This window comes from Lepisma saccharinum, chromosome 4 (genome assembly GCF_977018435.1).
Source record: "Lepisma saccharinum chromosome 4, izLepSacc3.1, whole genome shotgun sequence".
NCBI classification, from domain to species: Eukaryota; Metazoa; Arthropoda; class Insecta; order Zygentoma; family Lepismatidae; genus Lepisma; species Lepisma saccharinum.
Genome location: NC_139232.1, coordinates 66,826,054 through 66,848,591, shown reverse-complemented (window position 1 = coordinate 66,848,591; position 22,538 = coordinate 66,826,054). Strand labels below are relative to the sequence as shown.

Sequence of the window (22,538 nt, the reverse complement as noted above, 5' to 3'; positions counted from 1 at the left end):
GGATATAAAGCATTCCGTCCATTCAGTTCCTTGTAATAATAGTAAACAACCAATTAAATTTAGCCAGCGTGTGTTGTGTCAAAAATGGCGTCCACGTTGGTGCATGCGGTACTTGTATTTGTTGCAATATCCCAATATTTGCACGTATGTCTGGGAGGAGGGGATACATTGGTGCTGCTTGATAATTTAGCAATAAAAGAAACACATTCCATGTTTTTCAAGTCCTTACAACGTAAGTAGCTGTCTAATTTTATATTGTACAATTTCACATGTACCTGCTTGTACCTAAAGCCGATAGAAATTTTTATGTAAAGTTGTTTGTTTCTAGTGGTTTCGTCTTTTAGGCCTGGTGCGTATGAGTGGACGAATTAATTGTGAATCCACTGGGCTTATGCGTGTAAACAGTCTTATGGAGCGTAGATCACCAGTCATGAATTCCGCACCGGGTTCGATCCGTGGTGGAGGCGCATGCCACATTGTTTCGGATTTCAGTTCGAAACTTGGAGAAACTGATGGGGCCGTTGACCCAGTGTACCCCCTCGAAAATTACGTCGATTGTTTTTTAATCGACAGATTTCATTAACAGTTTCATGCATCGGAAACACATTTAAATCGGATATTTTGTCTTTCTCGTGGTTTGTACTTACCAATTATGTATTGCGGAACATAGTGGAAGGTGCCAATATGCTTTTTGCACGAAAACAAACACTTTTTCTGCTAAAATAAACCATTTTCCTTAATGCTACGGAAAGCACGTCACGGTGCGATATCGCTTGCTTTGCGAATTGTAACGCTTCTTTTGTTTTCGAATATCAATGTTTCCAACTCTATTGTGCATGAAAGTTGTAAAAAACCGGGGATCACATCTGGAAATTGTACATTTCGATGAAACATTGTTCGTTAGCCCCAAAAACCATCCACGGGTAGCCCCGCAAACCATTGACGTTAGCCCCAAATACCATCCACGGGTAGCCCCACAAACCATTGACGTTAGCCCCAAAAACCATCCACGGGTAGCCCCACGAACCATTCACACGAGGTTAGGTTAGGCCTGTTAGGTTAGGCTCCATTAGCACCCATTTCACCCCTAAATTCATCAAAAAACCATTTTCCTTTCTCAACAAAAAACCGCGCGTTTCTCGAAGGAAAAAAATGCGTTTCTCGAAAAAAATCGCGCATTTGGAAACCCTGATTCCACTAGCGAGATCGCGTGACTTCGACGCTAGAGCCATCTGCAGGTACATCTTGGAAACAACAGCATGATGTTGTCGATTTTCACAAAATGCGCAATATTATTACATGAAAAGTGATTATTTATTGTTCTGCTGCATTGTAGGATGAAGTTTCAGGAAGAATATATATCGACGAAGGTTGTAAACCTTGGAGAAACTCATTTCCGTAAGTAGTTTCTTGTGTAAAATTGAAGAAATGTGTCTCCGATGCATGAAACTGTTACCCAGATTTCAATGTTTTAAGGGAGCGATTTTACAATACCGGTAGTTTCTCCAATCTCCAATTTGTTTCAAATTCGACGTCCTCGCTAATTTTGCCCTTAATCAAGAATCTGCAGTTAAAATTTGGCGCTCACGCGTACAAATTGCAAAATAACCGAAATTAAGTAGTCTGCGATCGGCACAATTGCTCATTATTTATCGGAAAATTTTCTGTTTCAAATACCTAAAAAATGATATATACACCCTTGAACAATAATCTGGAGCGCGGAAAGAAGTATAGCCGCTTAAAGATAAGATATTGCCGTTTAAAATTTTTGAGTCCAAATTTCCCACCGATTCCGGGCTCCGCCCCTGGGGTAATTAACCTATCACCCGCTACTGCAGCCCTACCTCCGCTCAGCTACACTACGCTCCAGCTACCTGGCTTTCACTATAGAGTCCCTTATTAAGGGCATGTTAGAAATTGGCCAAATTGCAACTGCACATTCATGATTACAAGACCAAAATTAGTACTGAAATTGAAACAAATTGGAGATATTTGCGTTATTGAAAATTAACATAACCTATCCTTACCGTCAATGATTCGTTGAACAAACATACAATCCACACCCAAATTTCAACTCCACATTCATGGTACGATACCAAAAGTAGTAAGTATACCGAATTTGAAACAGATTGGAGATATTTCCGTTACTGAAAATTAACGTAACCTATCCTTACCGTCAATGATTCGTTCAACAAACATACAATCGACACTATGCAACATGCCATTTTCTCACATACAAATGAACACTCCATGCAACTGGTATAACTTTCGGCATAACACTCTAGGAACCACACTGTTGCCAAACTTACCTCTATTCGAAGCCGCATTCCACAACCTCTTCTCCCTCCATATCCCATCGTCACTGTAAATAATTGCACCACATTAACGATCTTTTTTCTCCTTCCCTCCTCCATTCTGCCATGATCAGTGATCTCCAAGTGACAAATTAACAATTTCACAACGCTCTAGACAGCGTTACAAATACTGATCTTCAATTCTTCACATCGACAATGTTACCATTAATAATTACACATATTTTTTTAATTTCTATACACCACCACCAAGTTTCAACTTGAGATTCATCATTACGAGGCCAAACTTAGTGAATAGCCTATCTCGAATTTGAAACTAATCGAATGAACTCCCCAAATTTTTAAATCATACAGTTTTACGTAATGTAAAAGTGGTTCCAGCGTTAGAAAAACAAGTAACTGAGATATTTGATCCCAAAGTATCGCCCGTGTAAGTAAAACAAAACTCCTATTCCAAAATCTTTCACTCCTTTTCTTTGTAAAAATTCCCAAACGATAGCAAAATTAACACTCTTGACGTTACGACAAGGTTACCTAACCCTCCTAACATCACAACCATTTCCTATATGGACCAAAATATGTTTTTTCAAAGTACTAACATAACGTCAAATTACTATCACCACTAAACCTAACCTAACAACAATTTCCAATATGAACTAAAATATATGATTTTTTAAAGGAGGCCTACTTACCGGCAAAGATGAGATAAAGGGAAACTGACCCAAACAAGACAATGTTCCTGTCAGAGCAGAGGAATACAGCTTGCATTTGGAACACCTAAAAATAAATTCCACCAATCCACTCTGTGCTCGCTGCCATATTTTCAACTTCAGTCACTAAACCATACTTCAACTCATGGAAATAAATATCCGGCTCCTGGCTGAAAAATGTAATAATGCTGAATATATCGGAACACTGCCCAATTGTGGTTCACAAGCACTTACCACACTGCAGGCGCACACCCACCTTTCAAAGAAAACCCAGTACCATGTGACATAAGGGTTTCACTCACACCTTCTTGGTCAAGTGCCGTATTTCGTTTTCTGATGCCAGGCTAAATCTAATGTATTTATGCTAAGAGTTTTAAAGCTAAGAAGCTGCCAGAAGATGAAATACGGCGTTTGAGTTTGCTGTGGTAAGTCATACGTGTGATATGCACTGAAACATCGCCTGCAATATATCTAGTGGCCCCTAACGTCACACCAGGATTGCCCACCTTCAATCTCTGATACTTCCAATACCGCTCCAACATACAAACCATAATTAAAACGTAACAACATGAAGAAATTTGGTTCACATCTATTTGCCATTCTTGAGTCAAGTCATGACTTTCAAAACCTATATCATTCTATGAAACACTACAAAAACAATGCATAATACATAATTCCACAGATTTAGTTCATATCGCAGGGAGATCAGACAATGAAAATGACAATAAATAACACTATCAAAAAGCTCTCATTACTCCCACCATAATACATCTCCGAGAGCTAAAACCAACAGATTTTTTTTTGTATGGAATGTAATGTTCATAAATCACACTTTTTTTTGTAGGGGGTGCAGAGGGTAACGCTCTGTTGAGTCATTGTAGGTTTTAATTTTGGTTAAGGCAGATAACTTTGTGTTTGTTCGGGTCTCTATTTCATTATTTATCCTGAGCTATACAGGAGAGTCAGAATGTCATTTAGGACACTAGAAATTTGTGCAAAAGTAAGTTTGAAGTTTGGAGGAACTAATTTTCTTTTTACAAATCCACCAAAAGCATTATTTTGGAATGAGAGGGATTATGGTGTGAAAAGTAGGTTTGCAAGTTATCAGACTTGTAAGTTTGAAAATGATAAATCAAAGGGATGTGTAAGTGCAAGCTTCCTGTAATTATAGAAAGAATCCCACAACACATGAATACAGCATGAAAGTGCTTATGCATATTGAACTTTTCTTCAAGCTTTCATCAACCCTGGCTTGAGAAATCACCTGTTTGATCCAGATTTGAGTTCTTCCAGCCATACTTGATGGTTACTTGAAGGCTGAAACCTGTTGGACCTATTGCTTGATGGAATACTGACCGTGTGTACTCGTTACATTTAGAATGCAATTTTTTTCTGCTTATGTATAGAATTCAATTTGTCGAAAATATGTGTACTGTATATAATGATGATATCAGAATTACACAATCAAAATATTGATACAATAATATAAATTACCAAAATGCTCTTTAGGGGTATTTGAGACGGCTGGCCTCAATGGCAGAGTTGTTAGTAGGGTCTTGGGTTCAAGTCCTGGCCTTGGCATTGGTATTCTTTGTAAGTGTGCCTTCATCAATTTTATCATATAACCACTTAACCTCATCTTTGCGATTAGCCAAAAGTAGCAGAAAAGCAAAGTAAAATAAACCACGTCAATCAATCTATCAAGAGATTGAGTCTGGACACAACCACGTTGCAAAATGTTTTACTCATATTTTGAGCATGGTGTTCAAACACGAGCAGTATTTACATCACTTTCTTTTGTCCTCAGCTTTCATTGTTAGTGTCAACTTCCATGATATATTTCTGCTAATGATTTATTTATTTAATTGAAACACAACAGGCACATGCCCAATTACAGTGTTCAATATTGGATGCCACCATTACATTACCAAGATCATAATAAAGATAGTTCACAAGAAATATGAATGACATAATATACAATTTGCATTAAATAACAGTTGTGCAAAGAATTTAATTATGAGATTATAGAGACAAAAGACGCAGAGGTAATACAATAATAATGAAACTGAATTGTTGGATATAACCTTACAAGCTAATTGAAAACTGAAATTCTATGAACAGAACAAAATATATAAAAATTTAAAGATTAGATCTAAAGTTACAATTACATTTAAATAAGTCTATGCTTGGGTTATTCTTAGAAAATTAGTTAAATAACTTGCACATTCTCCTCATGGGTTCTGCTTCGGTCATTTTAGTTCTTCCGAGGGGGATTTCAAAGAGGTCAGTTCTGGGCCTTAACATACAGTTTGGTACGCAAAAATTTAAATTCGACAGCAGATGAGAAGAATCTATTTTACCATTAATAAGTTTGGAGTGGAAAGTTAATTGACTTGTTTGCGTAATGTTACTAGGAGTGAGTTTTCGATATGTACCATCAAGTTTAAATAGTAGATATCTGAGAAATTTATTTTGAAGTTTCTCTAATTTTTCGATATATTTCTTGAATTGTGGGTTCCAAACAAGAGAGGTGTATTCGAGTTTAGATCTTGACGTACAGCAATATAAATGTTTACTTTTTCTAAATTGATTACCCATTCTCATTATAAATCCCAAATTCTTATGAGCTTTAGAGTGCGGGCAATGTGTGGTTGGAATGTTAACTTTTGGTCAAAAGTGACCCGTAGGTCAGTAATAATATTCTTTGTACTAACACATTAGATATAGTATATGAATATTGAGGAGGGTGTTTGTTGTGGGTGAATGATACATGTTTACATTTCATTAAGTTCAGGCTGACTTTATTAATTTCACACCACTGAAGCAAGTTATCCAGCTCTTTTTGTAATATTGTACAGTCATCAGCATTTACGATATTTTTATAAATTTTAACATCATCAGAAAAGATTAACGTTTCAGATTTTGTGAGTAGGTCTGGTAAATCATTTATAAAAATTAAATATAGCAATATAAAATTATTAACCTATCACTTTCATCTTTGCTTTTCAGAAAGAGGTTATGCATTAACATTTAAGTCTGCAGATGATTCTGGTCTCATTCTATCGAAGTATGGGGAATTTTTGTATCAACACCTAATTATATTTGCTCCATCAGTTGAAGAATTCGGTGGTGCACTGAGTGTTGAAGCAATTACAGAATTTGTTGATGGAGGAGGTAGGTGTTTTGATTCATTAAATACTTTTAATGTAACTGTTTTGTTTGCTGTTTCTTCTTCAAGTTTCAAATGAACAATGCTAATTTGAGTTCTGTATAAGCAGAAAATTTGCTAATATGAATGTATGGTTTTAATAATATTGTGTTTAAGTGCCTGTGCTGAATGTTGTATTGAGTTCAACTAACATTGATATTTTCTTAAAGGTTTGCATAACCAGAGTTTGCAATTGTTAAATAAAACACAAGTTACATTTGTCCTTTTAACAATTTTTTATTACACTTTTATCTTTTTAATGTGATTCAGTTGGACAACCCTGAGAAAGGATCTAGCAATGGATCCAAAATGTTGGTTTTTGAAAAGAACCTGTTAGATGACAGGTATGCAATGACTTGTGTTTTATTTGATAACTTTGTTATAACAGTATCGAGTTTAGGTTTCAAGTTCATTTTAACCTGTGTAACCTTTTAATTTTATAAACCATCTCCATATGAGTAGTTTACTAGTGCATGCTTTCCAAATGTACAGTGATGTACACGGAAAAGAAATCTTAGAAGGCTACCTGCACTTGCTAAGAGAATTGGGATTGGACTTGTTTTTTTTGTTTTTTTGAGTAAAGACAAGGCTTTTATGGGAAGTGAAAAATCTACATCCTCCCTCGCAACAAGCATAGTTAGAAGAAAATTTTTTGCCTCAATCTTCACATTTAGCAAGTCAGTATGGTCCAACCAATGATCCAAAGCGAATAAAATAATAATATGGTCACTTTCCTGCAAACATGCAAATCCACATTGAAAAGTATTAGATCATCTTTATTGTAGGATATGCTCATTGTAAGCAGCATCATAATCGTGTGGTTACCATCATATATGCCAAAAGTCGAATACATAACCATCTGGGAAAGTATGATCATTATTTATCCATCGTGGGACATATCAGAAAATTTATATTCACAATTTATAAACTAGCAGGCTTCAAATCAAGTGTACTTTCCAAAAACAAAATATTTAATAATTTTTCTAAAGACAAATTCTAAAACATTACTGCATCCAGCAATCAGGCATGGCATACTGTACAAAAATCTGTACACACGTTGTTAGCTCAAACAAAACCTAACCTACATGAACCTGCAATTGAACATTTATATCACAACCCTAGTTGTAGAGAAAGACATGGAGGTCAATTTACAATCGCATCATTTCTGATAGTTTGAGGATAAGGAATCACCTATTTTGGCTTGAAAATAACAAAAAGGAATCACCTATTTTGGCTTGAAAATAACAAAAACAAAGTACTTATAATAGGCCAACACACATATCTCTGCTGCGATCGGCACAGCACAACGCGAGAACCAGTGTTGCTTATCTGTCCGATAGAAAAATCGCTATAGTGCGCCGAGGTACATCTGTTCGAAGAACAAGGAAATTCGAGAACTTAGTTATATCTAAATGTTGAATTTTAAATGCTATGCATGATAACCAGGGCTGGGATTAATATGTGCTAACAAGTGGCTTTATATGTACATACATGTGGAGTAAAACTTTGCTAAATATGGACTAACACATGCATAAAATTACCCAAAATGATGCAAAGAAGACTTCTTCATAGTGATTCATTATTTGTCTGATTTCAAATAAAGTAAACAATGTATTATTTTTCCATTTCATTAATTGACCTGGTGGCATTTTAACGGTTCACTCCCAATAAGCCCTTCCACACTGGTACTGGAACTGCAACGAAATGTGATACACGACTGACACTACCACTGGTTTGAGAACTAATAACCTGCGCTGCGAACATGTTAAACCTCGACAATTGGACCACATACACTCCTCCTTAAGCAGTATTATTGCCTCTCTGCGATGGGTGACAGTCGGCTGCCTTTGTTGTACATATACAAACGATGCCTGCTTCCGCAACAATAACAAGAAAAGAAAAACAAGTGCATATATTATTGCCACCAGACTATAAGCCGCGTGGATTTTTCTTTTGTTATGAACTTGCCACCAACGCATTCCAATTTTAATGTGCATCGCATTAAGCAGCAAAAATAACAGCTTCCTTCCTTCGTACAATTCCTACAAGAACATGTGACTGAGCCGAGAGTTGAAATTCTCATGCATCCACATAATTTATTTCTTTTGAGCAATTCTAAAGTGATGAAATATGAACAATAGTACTGGAGGCATTATGGAATTTAACGTTCACTAACCAAACACCTACACACATGCACACAACGTCAAACCAGTCAAGTACCTAAAATAATAATATGGTGCTTCCAATCCAACAAAACACACAGTCACTTTGTCTTTGTCCTTCTGTGATAGAAATGATGCTTCATTAATACAGTTCGCCACACTAGTTACTAACTAACCAATGAAAATGCACTGCATAAAAGAAGCAACCATTACGTCATGCTATATTGCCACATTAACGTCCCTGTCGAACGGTGTGAGCTGGAGCGCTATTCAATTGTTTTCTATTATGTTTGCACGAGTGTGTCCAGGAATGGAATGAGAATTGGCAACAATTGCGAAGGTTGGCAAGCAGGGTAGAACACGTGATGCTAGGAGGCAGGGAGACTAAACGAAAATTGGGATCTGCACAGTGGCAGAGATAGGTGTGTTGGCCTCTACCTTTGAAATGCATAGTAACAGCCAATCAACATTTCCTTTTCCTCCAGAAGCTCCTAACAAGAGTCAAAATACAAACACAGAGCACCCAACCCACATAAGCATTGCAGCCTGTCATGAAGCACAGAAACACACTCTTGTTGCTGAAAATAAAATGCATATCTGCACGATTGTGATTTCCCTTTGGGAAAGGGTTTATAGTGGGATCTGAACTGCCATGTGCGTCCACTAGGTATTGAACCTGGAATCTCTTGATTTCAAAGTGATAACCTTATAACTTCACAATCAATGAGGCTCTAATAAAATAATAATGGTGATAACTAATATTCTATTGATCTGATATAAAATTGAAAATCTCCCTCGAATAACCTGAATTGTTTTTTAATATTAATGTATGTGAGCAAAATAAATTTTGCATTGAAATGATTCTTTATATTTAGTGAAAAAATATGCATATGAATCATATGTTTATGCACATAAAAATTCTGAATTTTTGCACTAAATTACAGGCAATAATATATAGATATGTCGAGGTACAGTAGAGTACAGTTAAGTCTGTCTGTCTCTACAAAATTACATCATTGTGCATCCAAAATGTTTTGCCATAATGAAATGGCAGTTTAATAATATTACAATATCTCTTAATTTTTGAAATTTTTTTGCCAATTGAGACACCATAGTTGAAATATGTTCTTTTTATTCTAATATTAATAACTTATTCACTATTTTAAATTGTTGTAACATTCAAGTATCAGTATAGCAGTGGCATATTCTTCCATGTTAGCTGGTTTACCGCTGGTAAAAAGTTCCAGGTTTACCACCGATGAACCAGCTTTTTCATATGTATAGAAATTGCTGGAAAATTTAAAGTTGTCTTGTCTTCTGTTTTTGTTTAACTTGTATGCAAACTTGGCATTTTATATTTATTATATCTAATTAATATGTAATAAATATATACAATAAATAAAAATTGTGTGGCAAACCAGGTCAGTAAAACAAAACACACCACTGCTGTATTGAGAAACAAGGAAAGAGTTTGTTCAAAATGCTGTCAGCTGAAATCCTATACTGTGTTAAAGTAATTTACAAAAAGAGTAACATTTGTACTTGTATCTGATCTGCTTAGAGAAGTGCTTATTAAAAACTTACTTAAATTTCAGGTAATGTTCTCGTTGCTGGAAGTTCCATGTCAGGAGATGTCATGAGGGAACTGGCATCTGAATGTGGGTTCGAGGTGGATGAAGAAGGAGCATCAGTCATTGATCATTTGAATTATGACATCAACGATGATGGAAAGGTAAACTACACACATGGATTTAACATCCCTATACAGTGCAATGAATATCGTTGTTACAAAAAGAGCTTGAAAAAAGTATTGAAAGCATGTTAAAACCTTTTCACTATGTCCATGGCCAAGCTTGTTGAGTGATTGACTTGGTCTCACCACCAAAAGTTCCAGGTTTAATCCCCGGCCATTGACATGAGCATGTGTCGATCAATTTCATCTAATCATTGTGATTAGCCAGAAGTGGCAGAAAAGTGGTCCCAAGTAACAAAAATACACTAGACTCCTTTTGTTAAAGGTGCCATTGTCTTTTTTAATATCTCACTCCATTTTAGAAGAAGAAACAAACAAAAAGCATTAAAATTTATTATTTCTCTTGAAAAGTTAAATTACTGTTAATTTGGCAGTACCTTTTGTTCATGGAGTTAACCTTCAAATCAAAGCATTACATCTGTAGGATTATATAGGGTTTATTGTATACTGCTTCTATTTACATTATTTACAAGTTCCTTGCTTGCACAGGTGCATTACTCAGAGTCAATCATAAAACTCGAAAACAACAAAAAGCGCACGCACCTAACTCTACGGACCTACCCACGACTTTTTGAGATTCTGATCATTTCAACGTTTCCTTATGCTTCTTCCTTCTTTTATTTTAACTTCTGGACATTATTATTCTATTTGGAAATATCTGAGTATGCAAGGCTCTTGTAAATGTGACTTGGGGGCAGCAAACAGAGGTTGGCTTACACCAAATGCTACATTTTTCTTTAACATCAGTCTAGCCACCATAAGTGGACAAAACTCTAGAGACAGGTTCCTCGTCGTCGTGAAAGTGGGAAGTAACTGTATTTTCTGTTAGCCCAACTGGCCTTTTTAAGCGGGGGTGAGAGTCCGTGGACGTTCATCCCGTAGCACTGGAAATGTCCACGGAACAGTTTTTTTGAAGGACAGCTCCCCCAACTGGGAAGCTAAGAACAGGGGAATCTAATATCCAGCAAAAGCATAGTCAAGCAAGTACCACATACATACATGCAATAATATGTAAAAATACACAAATGGAAACATATAATTTAACTTTTTACCTTGTAGCTGGCCAGCTATTAATTAACATAATACCAAAATACTAGTATGATCAATCCAATCATTACATGGGAGAACATACACTCCCTTCATCAGCTGATGAAGAAGATGTAGACCTGTAATCTTTTCAAGAGATATAATTCTACAATGCAAGCAATACAAGAAAAACATTACAATTGGTGACACTCAAGGTATAAAATGTGAATAATTATCTTGAAGAGTTTTGTACATGCACTTCAATATTCTGCCAAGTTTATTTGGCTTCCAAGGCCATTTAACTATATATTTTATCATGTATTTTTTCTTGTATTTAGTTCCTTTTCTTTGTAAGTTTGTGAAATATTGAAGTGCAACTGTAACAAATTTATGCTGAAATTAATTGTTCATGTTACTATGCTGGAGTCTTACCCATTTCAAGAAACTTCAACTGCAGAGCTTAATATTGTAATAATATTTTATTGTAACATTTGTTTCACTGCAATTATGTTATTATTCTTTTTTGAAATGTAATGTAAAATATTTTCTTTATTTCTTAATGTTTTTAATGTAACATCAAGGATCTTACTTGTGTTTCCCTAGCATACACTGATAGTTGCGGAACCTTCTAACTTAATTGATGCTCCAATCATAGTTGGCTCAAAGAATGTTCCACCATTGCTGTACCAAGGGACAGGGCTTGTTGGTGACAGTGAAAATCCATTGGTTCTCCAGCTTTTGACAGCAGAAAGCTCTGCATATTCCTACATTCCAGATCAACCAATCAAAGAGGTAAGGTCCCTTGATTCTTGTACTTGATTAATGAGAACAGTTTGCAACAATGTACCTAATTTTCAGGCTGAAATGTTCATTTTACAGGTAATTAAGAAACTAGACATTGCTTGTGAAGTGAAAGTATTTTAACTATCTGTTGATCATCATTTACAGAGAAGAGGTACACTTGCATATGTTGCAGAGAAGAGCTATACTTTATCTAAAAATAACGTATTCATGAATGTGTAAAATACACTTACTCTTCCTGCTCTTTTAAGAGTAAATGATTCTTCATTGTTATTCACTATGTAACCATTGGGTCTGATGATCAAAATAAATTTGTTACTATTATAAAATCAATTTAAAGTGAAAGTTGAGGGTGGCTTAAATTCAGTGAAAATGGAATTATTGTAAAGAAAAGTATAATTACAAGTTACTTGAACAGGTAACTCTGTTACAGTTACTAATTTCCAAAAGTAAACTTGTTACAGTTACTTCCAAACCCTGTTAGCTGCCTACTGAAATCCAGGATGCTTATTTAGTAGTGATATTCATGAAGTTTTTTAAAAACAAACCGCAGCTGTTGAAATGTTAGAAATGGAAATTATTTGCCACATAGGTTGCATATACACAAAAGGACAAGAAAATATGGCACAGTAACAATTAATAATTATAGCGATGCTGTAAATAATGTTAAGCTGAATTACGATTTAGTGTAAATGTTTATGCATTTCCTTTATAAGCGTATGAAAATTAGCATGTGCACACATGTATGTATGTGTGGGTTTATTATCTATAAACAGGGTGTCTGCCAGTCTGGAAAAGCCAGGGAAGTTTTCTGTTGTTTCTGGGAGAATCAACATTTTTGTAGTAGTATACTAAAAGTAGGTTTTTGAACAAATAAAATTGGCCAAGCAAGAAATTGAAAATTTGTTGTGGTAAAACTGTACTTCAGTTTGGTATATTGAGTATTGCCAGAAGTAAAGTAGAAATTGCATATTAAATTCTCTAGGAAAAGGTCATGTTTTGAACCATTTTCAAGTAGAGATCTACTGCATTAAGTGGCTATTGGCATTTACCACTTTTTTGTTGTAATTTTTTGTGTTTGAGTGATATTAGGATTAATGCATATATTACTAAATTTTACTCTAATTATGTATTATTTATACTACTCTGTAAAGAAAAAATAGCGACTCTTCCTCGGATATGGTTTTCACAAAATTATGAAGTGAATTAAAACAATAAGAAAAGCAGGATTTATCCACCAGTCGTATTTGTGAAGAAGCGTTCTCGATTGCATTAGTAAACTGTAGAACGAGCAGGGGTGCTGAAGTGTTGCAAGGGAGCGGATAGGAGGGAGTGAGAGAGGCAGGAGGCATCGTGGGTCGTGTTCGTTCGATGGAAAACCTCTCGTCATGTGATGCCTCTCTCACTCCCTCCTATCGTCGCAGAAGAAACGGGAGGTGGTTTTCCGAAAACGATGACATTTATCAAACACCCCCAGTTCTTTTCTATTTTCATTTATTTTTTTATGTTTCAATGCAAGAGGCTCCCTCTGGTGCTACTCTGTTGCTTTTGCGGTGCATTGTGCAAGCTGGAAGTTCGCATCGCAGGAAGCACTCGTCAGCCTCCATGCAACAGAGTAGCACCAGAGGGAGCCTCTTGCATTGAAACATTCAAAAATAAATGAAAATAGAAAAGAACTGGGGGTGTTGGTTAATGAATGTTGTGAAAACCATATCCGAGCAAGTGTCGCTATTTTTTCTTTACAGTGTGTATAATTCTGAATTTTTATATATAGAAAAGAATTCTTTTTTGTCATTAGTCGATACATATGTCTGCTGATGCTTCTATCCAACTGACAATTTCTGTTCATTTCTCAGTTTTATTACTTATAACATCTGAAGTTTACATTCTAAAAACTTGGTTTAGTGGGATTCTAAGTCTGGTGTTTAGCTAAAATGTAGTGACTTTCTTACACACATATCTAAATACATTAATTGCCTTAATGACAGTCTGGAAAAGTCAGGGAATTTTTTTCTACAAATTTGTAGACAGCCTGGTAAAGTTTTTGTTCTGTTTCCTTGTTTTGGCAAACTGATGTAGACAAGATCACAATGGGAGAAAATATATTATAGCCTTAACTTCACATAATCAAGGCCATAATAAATAAAAATAAATGTGTTACTTAGAAATTAAATAGCGAGTAAAAATGTATTTTCGAGCACAAGGTGTAAGCCAGTGTCTTGTTTCAAATTTATTAATTTCAGTGGATTCTGACACCATATGTGGGTGTTAGATGCATTTAATAAGTAAGATAAATGGAGCGCTTGTTTTTATTGACTTAGATTTTACATTTGCCATATTATAAGTTGTATAGTCACTGACACATGTTAACCACACAGTTGCGGTTCCACTGCACATGTTATGTTCTTGTAATGTCTTGTAAATGTCTTGTAAAAGAGACTAAAAGAAGAAGAAAGTGCAATAACTGACAAATTATTTTGAATTATAAGCAGAATGGTCTAGCTGTAAGTAACTCACGTAATTTTTTCCCGTAGCTAATCAAAGGCTATCATGTTCTCTCTTTTCCAGTATCCCCATGCTGTGGGTAAGAACACATTGCTCATTGCAGCATTACAAGCTCGAAATAATGCAAGGATTGTGTTCTCAGGATCATTGTATTTCTTCTCAGATGAAGCTTTTACTTCACCAGTACAAAAAGCAATGGTAAGTCTTATTTCGTGCCGCTAAATTGGAACAATAGGTACAGGATTACTGCTTTGAGATCTTTAGGCAAGAGTGAAAAAATCAGTGCAAGGATTACATTTCCTGAAGTGTAAAACTATATTTACACACACACACACACACACACACACACAATCATTATTTGTGTATGGAGAAAGTTGTAGTTGTAAGAAAACAAGGTGAAATAAATAAATAAAAACTAGTTCTAAAAATATATGATTATTGTAATATTTGCACTGTTCACACTGAACATTGTAAATTTTTAAACTAATTCAAAGAATTAAGAGTAAGATAATATTTATGAAAGAAGTAATTTATACTTCTTACTCTCGATCACCTGATAACTTTGAATCCTTTGATCCATTTTCATTACTTCTCAAATTTTTCAGGGAGGGAAGAAATATGAGAAATCTGGAAACCAACAAGTTGCTACAACACTTAGCCAGTGGGTCTTCAAGGAACATGGTGTACTCCGTGTGAAGCAGGTGTCACATTACAGAGTTGGAGAAACGAATCCACCTCAGTCTTACACCATTATGGATGATGTAGTAAGTTTCATGTTGTGTGTCTTTTGTGGGTTTACCTCTGCTGATTCTTCATCACAGCTATCTCACATTGAGACATTTCTTACCTCCAAACCTCCAACCACATCCAAAGCATTAACAGCAAAATCCTTAGATCCAGTAAAACACATAAAAATTACCTTAAATACAGTGGATAATAGTGGCAGGTGGCAATGGACAGGTATTTTTGATTTTCACAACTGAAAACTTTTTAATATCACTTTTTACGTATTTACAAAGAAAAAGTAATTTTTTGATGCCACTTCGACCCGATACGGATACTCGTACAAATTCCAGCCGATACCAATGTTTGAAAATTGTAACAATTAAAAGTTGTTCAGTGCACTAATTAATATTAGTGGATGAGTTTTTCACTCCATTTATAATCAATTTACCATTAGAGTTTTACTTGAAAACAGGAAAAATTACATCAGAATCTAATAATACCTGTTAAGTATTCATAAAAAACAGTTTTTTCACATAATACTGTTACAAAATCGATGAAAACTTTAAATTTTGCATAATTGGGATAATTAGTCTCAGCAAAAGTGTCTCTCTGCATTTTCGCAGACCCCACGAATAATCAAAATGCCAGAAAAGTATTGGCCGGTAATGGTTAAATAAAATCCAACAGACACTTTCTGTGATACTTGCAGCGGCAGCTCAAAGGGCAGAGAAACACATACCTCGCCAAAGTATTGTTAAAATATACATTTATAATTTACAGACAAGGAGATTCGAATCTCACAATTGGTGAAGCTCATGGTGGAAAGCTGACAACCGCCCCAACCTACTCGCGGCATCGCCAGGTGTTTTGTACTCTCACAAGGCCCGAGTCCTCCAAGAACTGGCCTGACCAAGTTGACACATGTGCAGAGGGTTGAAGAAGTTTCAGCTGGAAACTAGGTGGTGGTGGGGGGGGGGGGGGTAGCCATGCTGGTCATAAGACACCAGCGAGCCCGTTTTCGCTTGGTGCGGCGAGGGACACAGTTGTCACTTTTAGAGATAAGTTGCTAAATATGACTGATTTGTAAGACCCGTTGGGAAGTAATTCATCAGAAAGGTACTATCTACTTTTCTGACTACTTTTGGAAAAACAAACTTAGTATTTATCCAAAGTTAAATGAACATTTAGATATAAGATAGATCCAGACTTTTATATTTTTAGATAGTAAAGAATCCTATGGTGATGCGAGTTTCCTTTGGCATTTCGACAATATCTTTTACAACATATGTCTAGGATAGTTTCGACGTCCAGTTGGAATATGTATGCATTGGGGGGAGGAGAAGGTGAGAGGATTTGTTTTTCCCTTCCTCCTGTAATTGTTGTGTTTTTTGAGAAGTGTTCTGTAGTTTATGCAAGATAGGTTAGTGAGTAAAGATGAATCGCATTAGTGTGTTATTACGTATTACTAGGGACATGCATATTTCGTTTTTGACGAAAAAACGAAATTTGAAAAAACACATTGTAGTGTTAATTTTTCATGTTTTTGAAAGGTGTGAGGTGCATTTTGTGACCATATTTTGTCACGAAATAATGCGAAATGAACTGTAAAAAGCTAAATTAACTCTTAAACACGAAATTCAGGGTTTATTCACCGACGCGACACCTTCTGAGGTCTGAATTATCCTGAGAGTTATGCAATTCCCGGAGAATTGATTAATTCTGCTGTTAATATTGGAGAAGCAAAAATGGACTCCTTTACACAGAAATAAACTTAATACTCTGATAATGTGCTATTAGACGTGAAATGTTAATTCTGTGGAATAAGTGTAGTTTTTAAATCAAATTTAGGATTATTTTCACAATTTTAAAACCAGTATGTCTTTTTATATACCACTTTTCATCCATTTTTTCATCGCTATAACACCGATATTTTATTTTATTTACCGCTTTTGAACCCGAAATTGACTCCGTTTTTGTACCGAAATTTTGCTTTTTTATGTACCAAAAATACGTGCCTCTACGTATTACACACACTGTTTTCCATGTTTTCCATGTTACCAAACGAGGATAAATTAAAAGCTAAACATCTTGACCAAGGGGGGTGCATTGCAGAGTTTTTCTTCAATTTCTTGGTCACTTTGGCACTACCCATCATAGTAGCTGGGGTCTAAAAAACAAATATGAAAAATAACCTTTCAGTACCAAAAAAAAGCACTAAAAGTATGTTTGTTTGTATTGTGTGCACGCTTGTGTATGAATTGGCAAACTAAAATAATAAGGAAAAGTAAGTTTGTAGTTTAAATGAGAAATTAGTACTGTTGGCTCATTATTAAAGCTCAGTGGTGGTGATTGGGTTCCAAAATTATGGGGGAGGGAAAGGGGTTCAAGGTGCCAAAACTGAGGGGGCAAAGACAGGATCTTTCCCTTTGCAGGTAAGAATGAGCATAGTGCGGGGTCAAAAGTGGTAAAAAAATGGGGGGTGATTGCCTGCCTCGCTCCCCCTAATCGCTGCCACTGTTAAAGCTGATAGTATTTTCTGTACCAGAAAAGGTTAGAAACAAAAGTATCCCAGCCTGTTCCTTGAAAAAATGATATACCCTCTTCTTATCTCGCAATACTCCATTGTAACTGTGTGTCAAGCTCTTTTCCACCAGCTTTTCTATAGACCCCTGAATATCACCCAAACTGTTCAAGGAAATTCAGCTGGTCAGCTCACCAGCAAGCTCCTTGTCTACCAAACAGCTGATAGTTCAAAACGTGTACACACAAAAATTACACATATGTAAAAATATATTAATGTACAAAGTGCTTTTTATTTCTAGGAAGAAAGGTTCTGGTACTCTTCAGGTTGGTTTGTTTTTGTTATTGTGATCATCATAAGAAATATCAAAATATTGTGGTATGTTCACAATTGATCGCTCATTCATTTAGTCACACACACACACACACTCATTCCTTTCGTTAAAAGAAAATGTTGTTATTTCTATTCTCATCATAAAAAGGCGTTGGTACAGCGTACCATTGCATACTGCCAGAAAAAAAAAAACACTACATATACGTCTTACCAAAACTTTATGAACCTACAAAAAAAAAAAAAAAGAATGGTCATTTGCCTAGATAGCGGAAAGTGTTTAAATTCAATAGCATTCAGACTGGCTCTGTACTTCTTTTTAAAAGTGGATATTGTTTTCTGATCATAAAATATTATGTGGTTGTGTTTGCAGGTTTACACTATTGAAATTGAGAAGCTTGACAATGGCAAGTGGGTGCCATTTGATGCTGATGACATTCAGTTGGAGTTTGTACGTATTGACCCATTTGTCCGAACCCCACTAAAAAGAACTAAAGGAGGAAGATATGAAGCACGATTCAAGATACCAGATGTTTACGGAGTTTATCAGTTCAAGGTTGATTACAACAGAATAGGCTATACTCACCTATTCAGTACAACACAGGTAAGGAGGATAGGCTGTTACATTACTCACGTTTGTTCAGTTGTATGTGTTCGTAGGGATGCTTGTGTTGCATTTATTATTATTTTTTATTATTATTTATTATTATTAAAGTAGGGTTACAATTAAGCTTACAATTTTCTTTACATTGATTATTTAACTACAAAAACAGCTTTTTGCCCTAGCATAAATTTGTAGCGCAATTTGATAGCATAATTATTCCTTTCAAGGAAAAGTTTAATTTTAATGGCAAATTATGTTTTCCTTTGCATTTCATTTATTGGTGCACAAGTCATTGAAATTATACTCTACATACAGTCTTCCCACACACCTTGTTAATCTGGAAATTTCAGGGACTTTGATAAAGCTCAGGAAAAAATCTTTTAATTGATCAATCGGAGATACTAGAACAGGCTTGTGCCTGCTGAAAATAATTACAACTTTAGTAGATAAACTGCTTTGCTTTGGAGATGTAGGCTTTACATTATGTTTATTTTATTTCTGTTTGGCAAAAGTGTGAAAATATTTAGATGTTCTATATATGATGTGTTTGATATTTTATTTTGTGCACTGTAATACTGTTTGAAAATGTCGTTAGGTCCCAGAAAACCTGCACAGATATATTTTATTTTGAAACAAGTTCTGTTTGTATCGGGAAGTCATAATAATAATAATAATAATAATAATAATAATAATAATAATAATAATAATAATAATAAATAGAGGTGAACTGATAATGAAATTTTTGTCAGTACAGTACCAATAAACTGCTGATATAAAATTTACTGCTACCTGTAACTATTCTACCAATTTAATATAAAATTGGAAATATTTCCTTGAAGAACATGATTGGTTCATTCACTGCTTGATGTATACCGATATAACTAGGTGTAGGGTGTCCAATTTTTTTTCCCATGCAGGACCAGATAACTACTTGAGCAATTTTTCACAAACCATATTACACTATATTAACACTAAATATAACACATCAAAATAAAGTTTGAGGTTTTACCAAGTACCAATGCAGATCACATAAAGAGACATGGCAGGTCCGATGTGCTCCATGGGATGATATTTAGACTGCCATGAACTATGTGATTGCAGGGGGTTTTGTCCATTGATAAAAAGAATCTCTCATATTTACGCATTTACTTTACAAAACAGTGGTATACAAATTGTTTTTATTTGTAAAAAAAAAAAAAAATAATAATTTTGCATAAATTATAAGCTATTTATAAATATATGAATATGAGATTGGTAAATTTTTTGGCAATGTTACCAGGATGCCAATTTTAGCTGATACTGATAGAGTACCAATTAAGGCTCGGCTGGACCTTTGGCATGCGAATGGGCGAATTTTTTTCAAATTTTCCTCTCCATTCGAAAAACCTCTTGGATATTTCAAAATATGAAAAATTACATCCACTCAGAATTGCTTCTAGAGCATTGACGTGAATTTTCGTGTAGTTTTCTTTCACTGTTGTCTAGATATTATCAATAGTTTAATAGACTTAGGTAATCACGAAATTTTCCTCTCCATTCGAAAAACCTCTTGGATATTTCAAAATATGAAAAATTACATCCGCTCAGAATTGCTTCTAGAGCAGTGACATGAATTTTCATGTAGTTTTCTTTCACTGTTGTCTAGATATTATCAATAGTTTAATAGACTTAGGTAATCACAAAACTATTGATAATATCTAGACAACAGTGATAGAAAACTACAAGAAAAAATTCACGTCAATGCTCTAGAAGCAATTCTGAGCGGATGTAATTTTTCATATTTTGAAATATCCAAGAGGTTTTTTGAATGGAGAGGAAAATTTGAAAAAATTCGCCCATTCGAATGCCAAAGGTCCAGCCGAGCCTTAATCTGCCCATCCATCCCTAATGATGAGAAAAAATGTTAGGATGATAAAATTGAATAGTCTTTTCATTTCTGCTGAGCGAGGTTCAGCCCGAGTTTGTGGAACCCTATACGTCATCCGTAGCAACATCTGTTGAAAGCAACTTCATCTTAGTGCCTTTTAAACACATCACACTTTCATTTATTTATTTTTAAAAAAAAGCACAGAAAATGAGGGAACACGTGTTTTGTAACTGCAGACCTGGAGTGATGATAAGTTGAACAGGAAATTAATTACCTAACTCTAAGATTCTCCTTCCATTTCCAAAAACTGGCAACACATCAGTTTTATGTAAACCAATAAATAAATACATGCAATGAATGCAGTGTATAGTAGGGTGGGTCGTTCTTATAGATGAGAATTTTTTATTTTACAAAACCAGCAACATAATAGGTGGCAAAAGATGTGGCTAATGACAAGTAATAATTCTGCAAAAAAGTTTTTGAATTTATCTTATATCTTCTGTCCTCTACTCGGGTCAAAGTTTAGTAGTTAAAAAAAATACCATTTTTAAGATTTGCAAATAAAAAATAGTTTCTGATAGTATAATTAATAAATGAAATATGAGGTATCATTTATAATGCAGTGACACCATAAAACCAGTTGTAATCCACTTGCAAAGTTATGGAATAAGATGTCAGACAACTTTGAATTTGCTTTTGTGTTCAAAGGAAGGAAGATTTTTCTTGACTGAATCCTTGCACGAACAAATCCATCCCTGGTTTCCGGGCCGATGACTGCAATTGAAGCCTCTGTAGTAAGATTAACACACCTCTCAACCGCTTGTGTATGGCGGGTAAAACGAGGAAACACTAATGTTGGTTCATCAGAATGCTCTATAAATGTTTGGAGATTTTCTTCAGTTACGTTATACAAAATTGGTGGAAATGTGACTTCCACATCAGCCCAGTTAATCAGTTCGATATAATCTATGGCATTGAAATTTAAATCTGGGAGTACAAATTGCCTTACATCTACGGCTTTCTTTTGTTTTGCCTTCAGAATTCGTCTTAAGGCTAATTCTCTCACAAAACGGCGATCATCAGACAGCATGTTAAGGAGGAGGTTTTCTGGGTGAAGAAAATATGCATTCCGTTGAATTATGGGGTCAATGACTTTTTTTAGGTCCTCATTTAAGTAGCATACATTTCTAAATCTATACATCACCCACCCTAATTTGATTTTTTTTTTTTTGTTGGTGGAGTGCCTATATTTGTATTTTAGATTAGGTTCTTCCAACTAGGTATTTTAAACTATTCCAGAAATATCTATATGGCCTCATAAATTGAACACTTTTGAGATAATTAGCACAGCCTTAAGGGAAGATGTCAAAACTTTTTGTTTACAATTTTTTCTTCTTTTCAGGTGTCTGTTCGACCATTGGAACACACCCAATATGAACGTTTCATTTTAAGTGCCTATCCATATTACTTCAGTGCATTCAGTATGATGGCAGGAGTATTTCTTTTTAGTATAGTGTTCTTGCATTATAAGGAAGAAACAAAACACAAGACAGAATAGTTTTGTTATTTTTCAAATGCACTATTTCTCTCTGTCTTCAGTACTTTATGCAGTTGAACGAATGATTAAGATATTTTCTGCCTTGTGATTTCTGATTTTGCTGCCTTATTTTGTGTGGTTGATTTGTTATTGATTGAATGAATGGTGCAGAAATATAAAGTAAAATGAATTTTGAATGTTAGAAATAATGTGTGTGTGTGTTTGCATTGTTGCATTTGATGAAGATAGTAAAGATCTCCGAGTGAATGCATTACTTTTCTTTCAAAATTCAAACTACACATTTTGTTCATGTGAACTGTTGCAGGGTGATATGCAGTGGTCGGAAGTAGCGCGCTACTTGTAGCGTCGCTACTGTAGCTAGCTACAAAATTTGTAGCGGTAGCTGTAGCGGCACTACATTTTTTAAATTGTAGTTGTAGCGGTAGCGAAGCTACAAAATTCCTGTAGTTGTAGCG

At 35.1% G+C, this 22,538-nt stretch overlaps 1 protein-coding gene across 1 annotated transcript; it reads left to right on the top strand.

Annotated features, from left to right (window-relative positions):
• The first annotated feature begins 55 nt into the window (after positions 1-55).
• Positions 56-22,329, top strand: Ost48 (dolichyl-diphosphooligosaccharide--protein glycosyltransferase non-catalytic subunit Ost48). Its single transcript, XM_083120661.1, has 8 exons — positions 56-232; positions 6,032-6,196; positions 9,988-10,124; positions 11,775-11,963; positions 14,541-14,675; positions 15,083-15,241; positions 18,428-18,658; positions 21,928-22,329. Exons 1-8 carry the CDS (start codon positions 85-87, stop codon positions 22,081-22,083), a joined length of 1,320 nt encoding a protein of 439 aa, XP_082976787.1. The 5' UTR covers positions 56-84; the 3' UTR covers positions 22,084-22,329.
• Positions 22,330-22,538: the final 209 nt, after the last annotated feature.

What these genes read in the sequence shown, in the direction of transcription:
- Ost48 (XM_083120661.1), top strand. Translation starts at nt 85, where the DNA reads ATGGCGTCCACGTTGGTGCATGCGGTACTTGTATTTGTTGCAATATCC. An exon ending in CACCAGTACAAAAAGCAATG is followed by an intron (nt 14,676 to 15,082) that starts GTAAGTCTTATT and finishes CAAATTTTTCAG; the next exon opens with GGAGGGAAGAAATATGAGAA. An exon ending in ACCTATTCAGTACAACACAG is followed by an intron (nt 18,659 to 21,927) that starts GTAAGGAGGATA and finishes TCTTCTTTTCAG; the next exon opens with GTGTCTGTTCGACCATTGGA.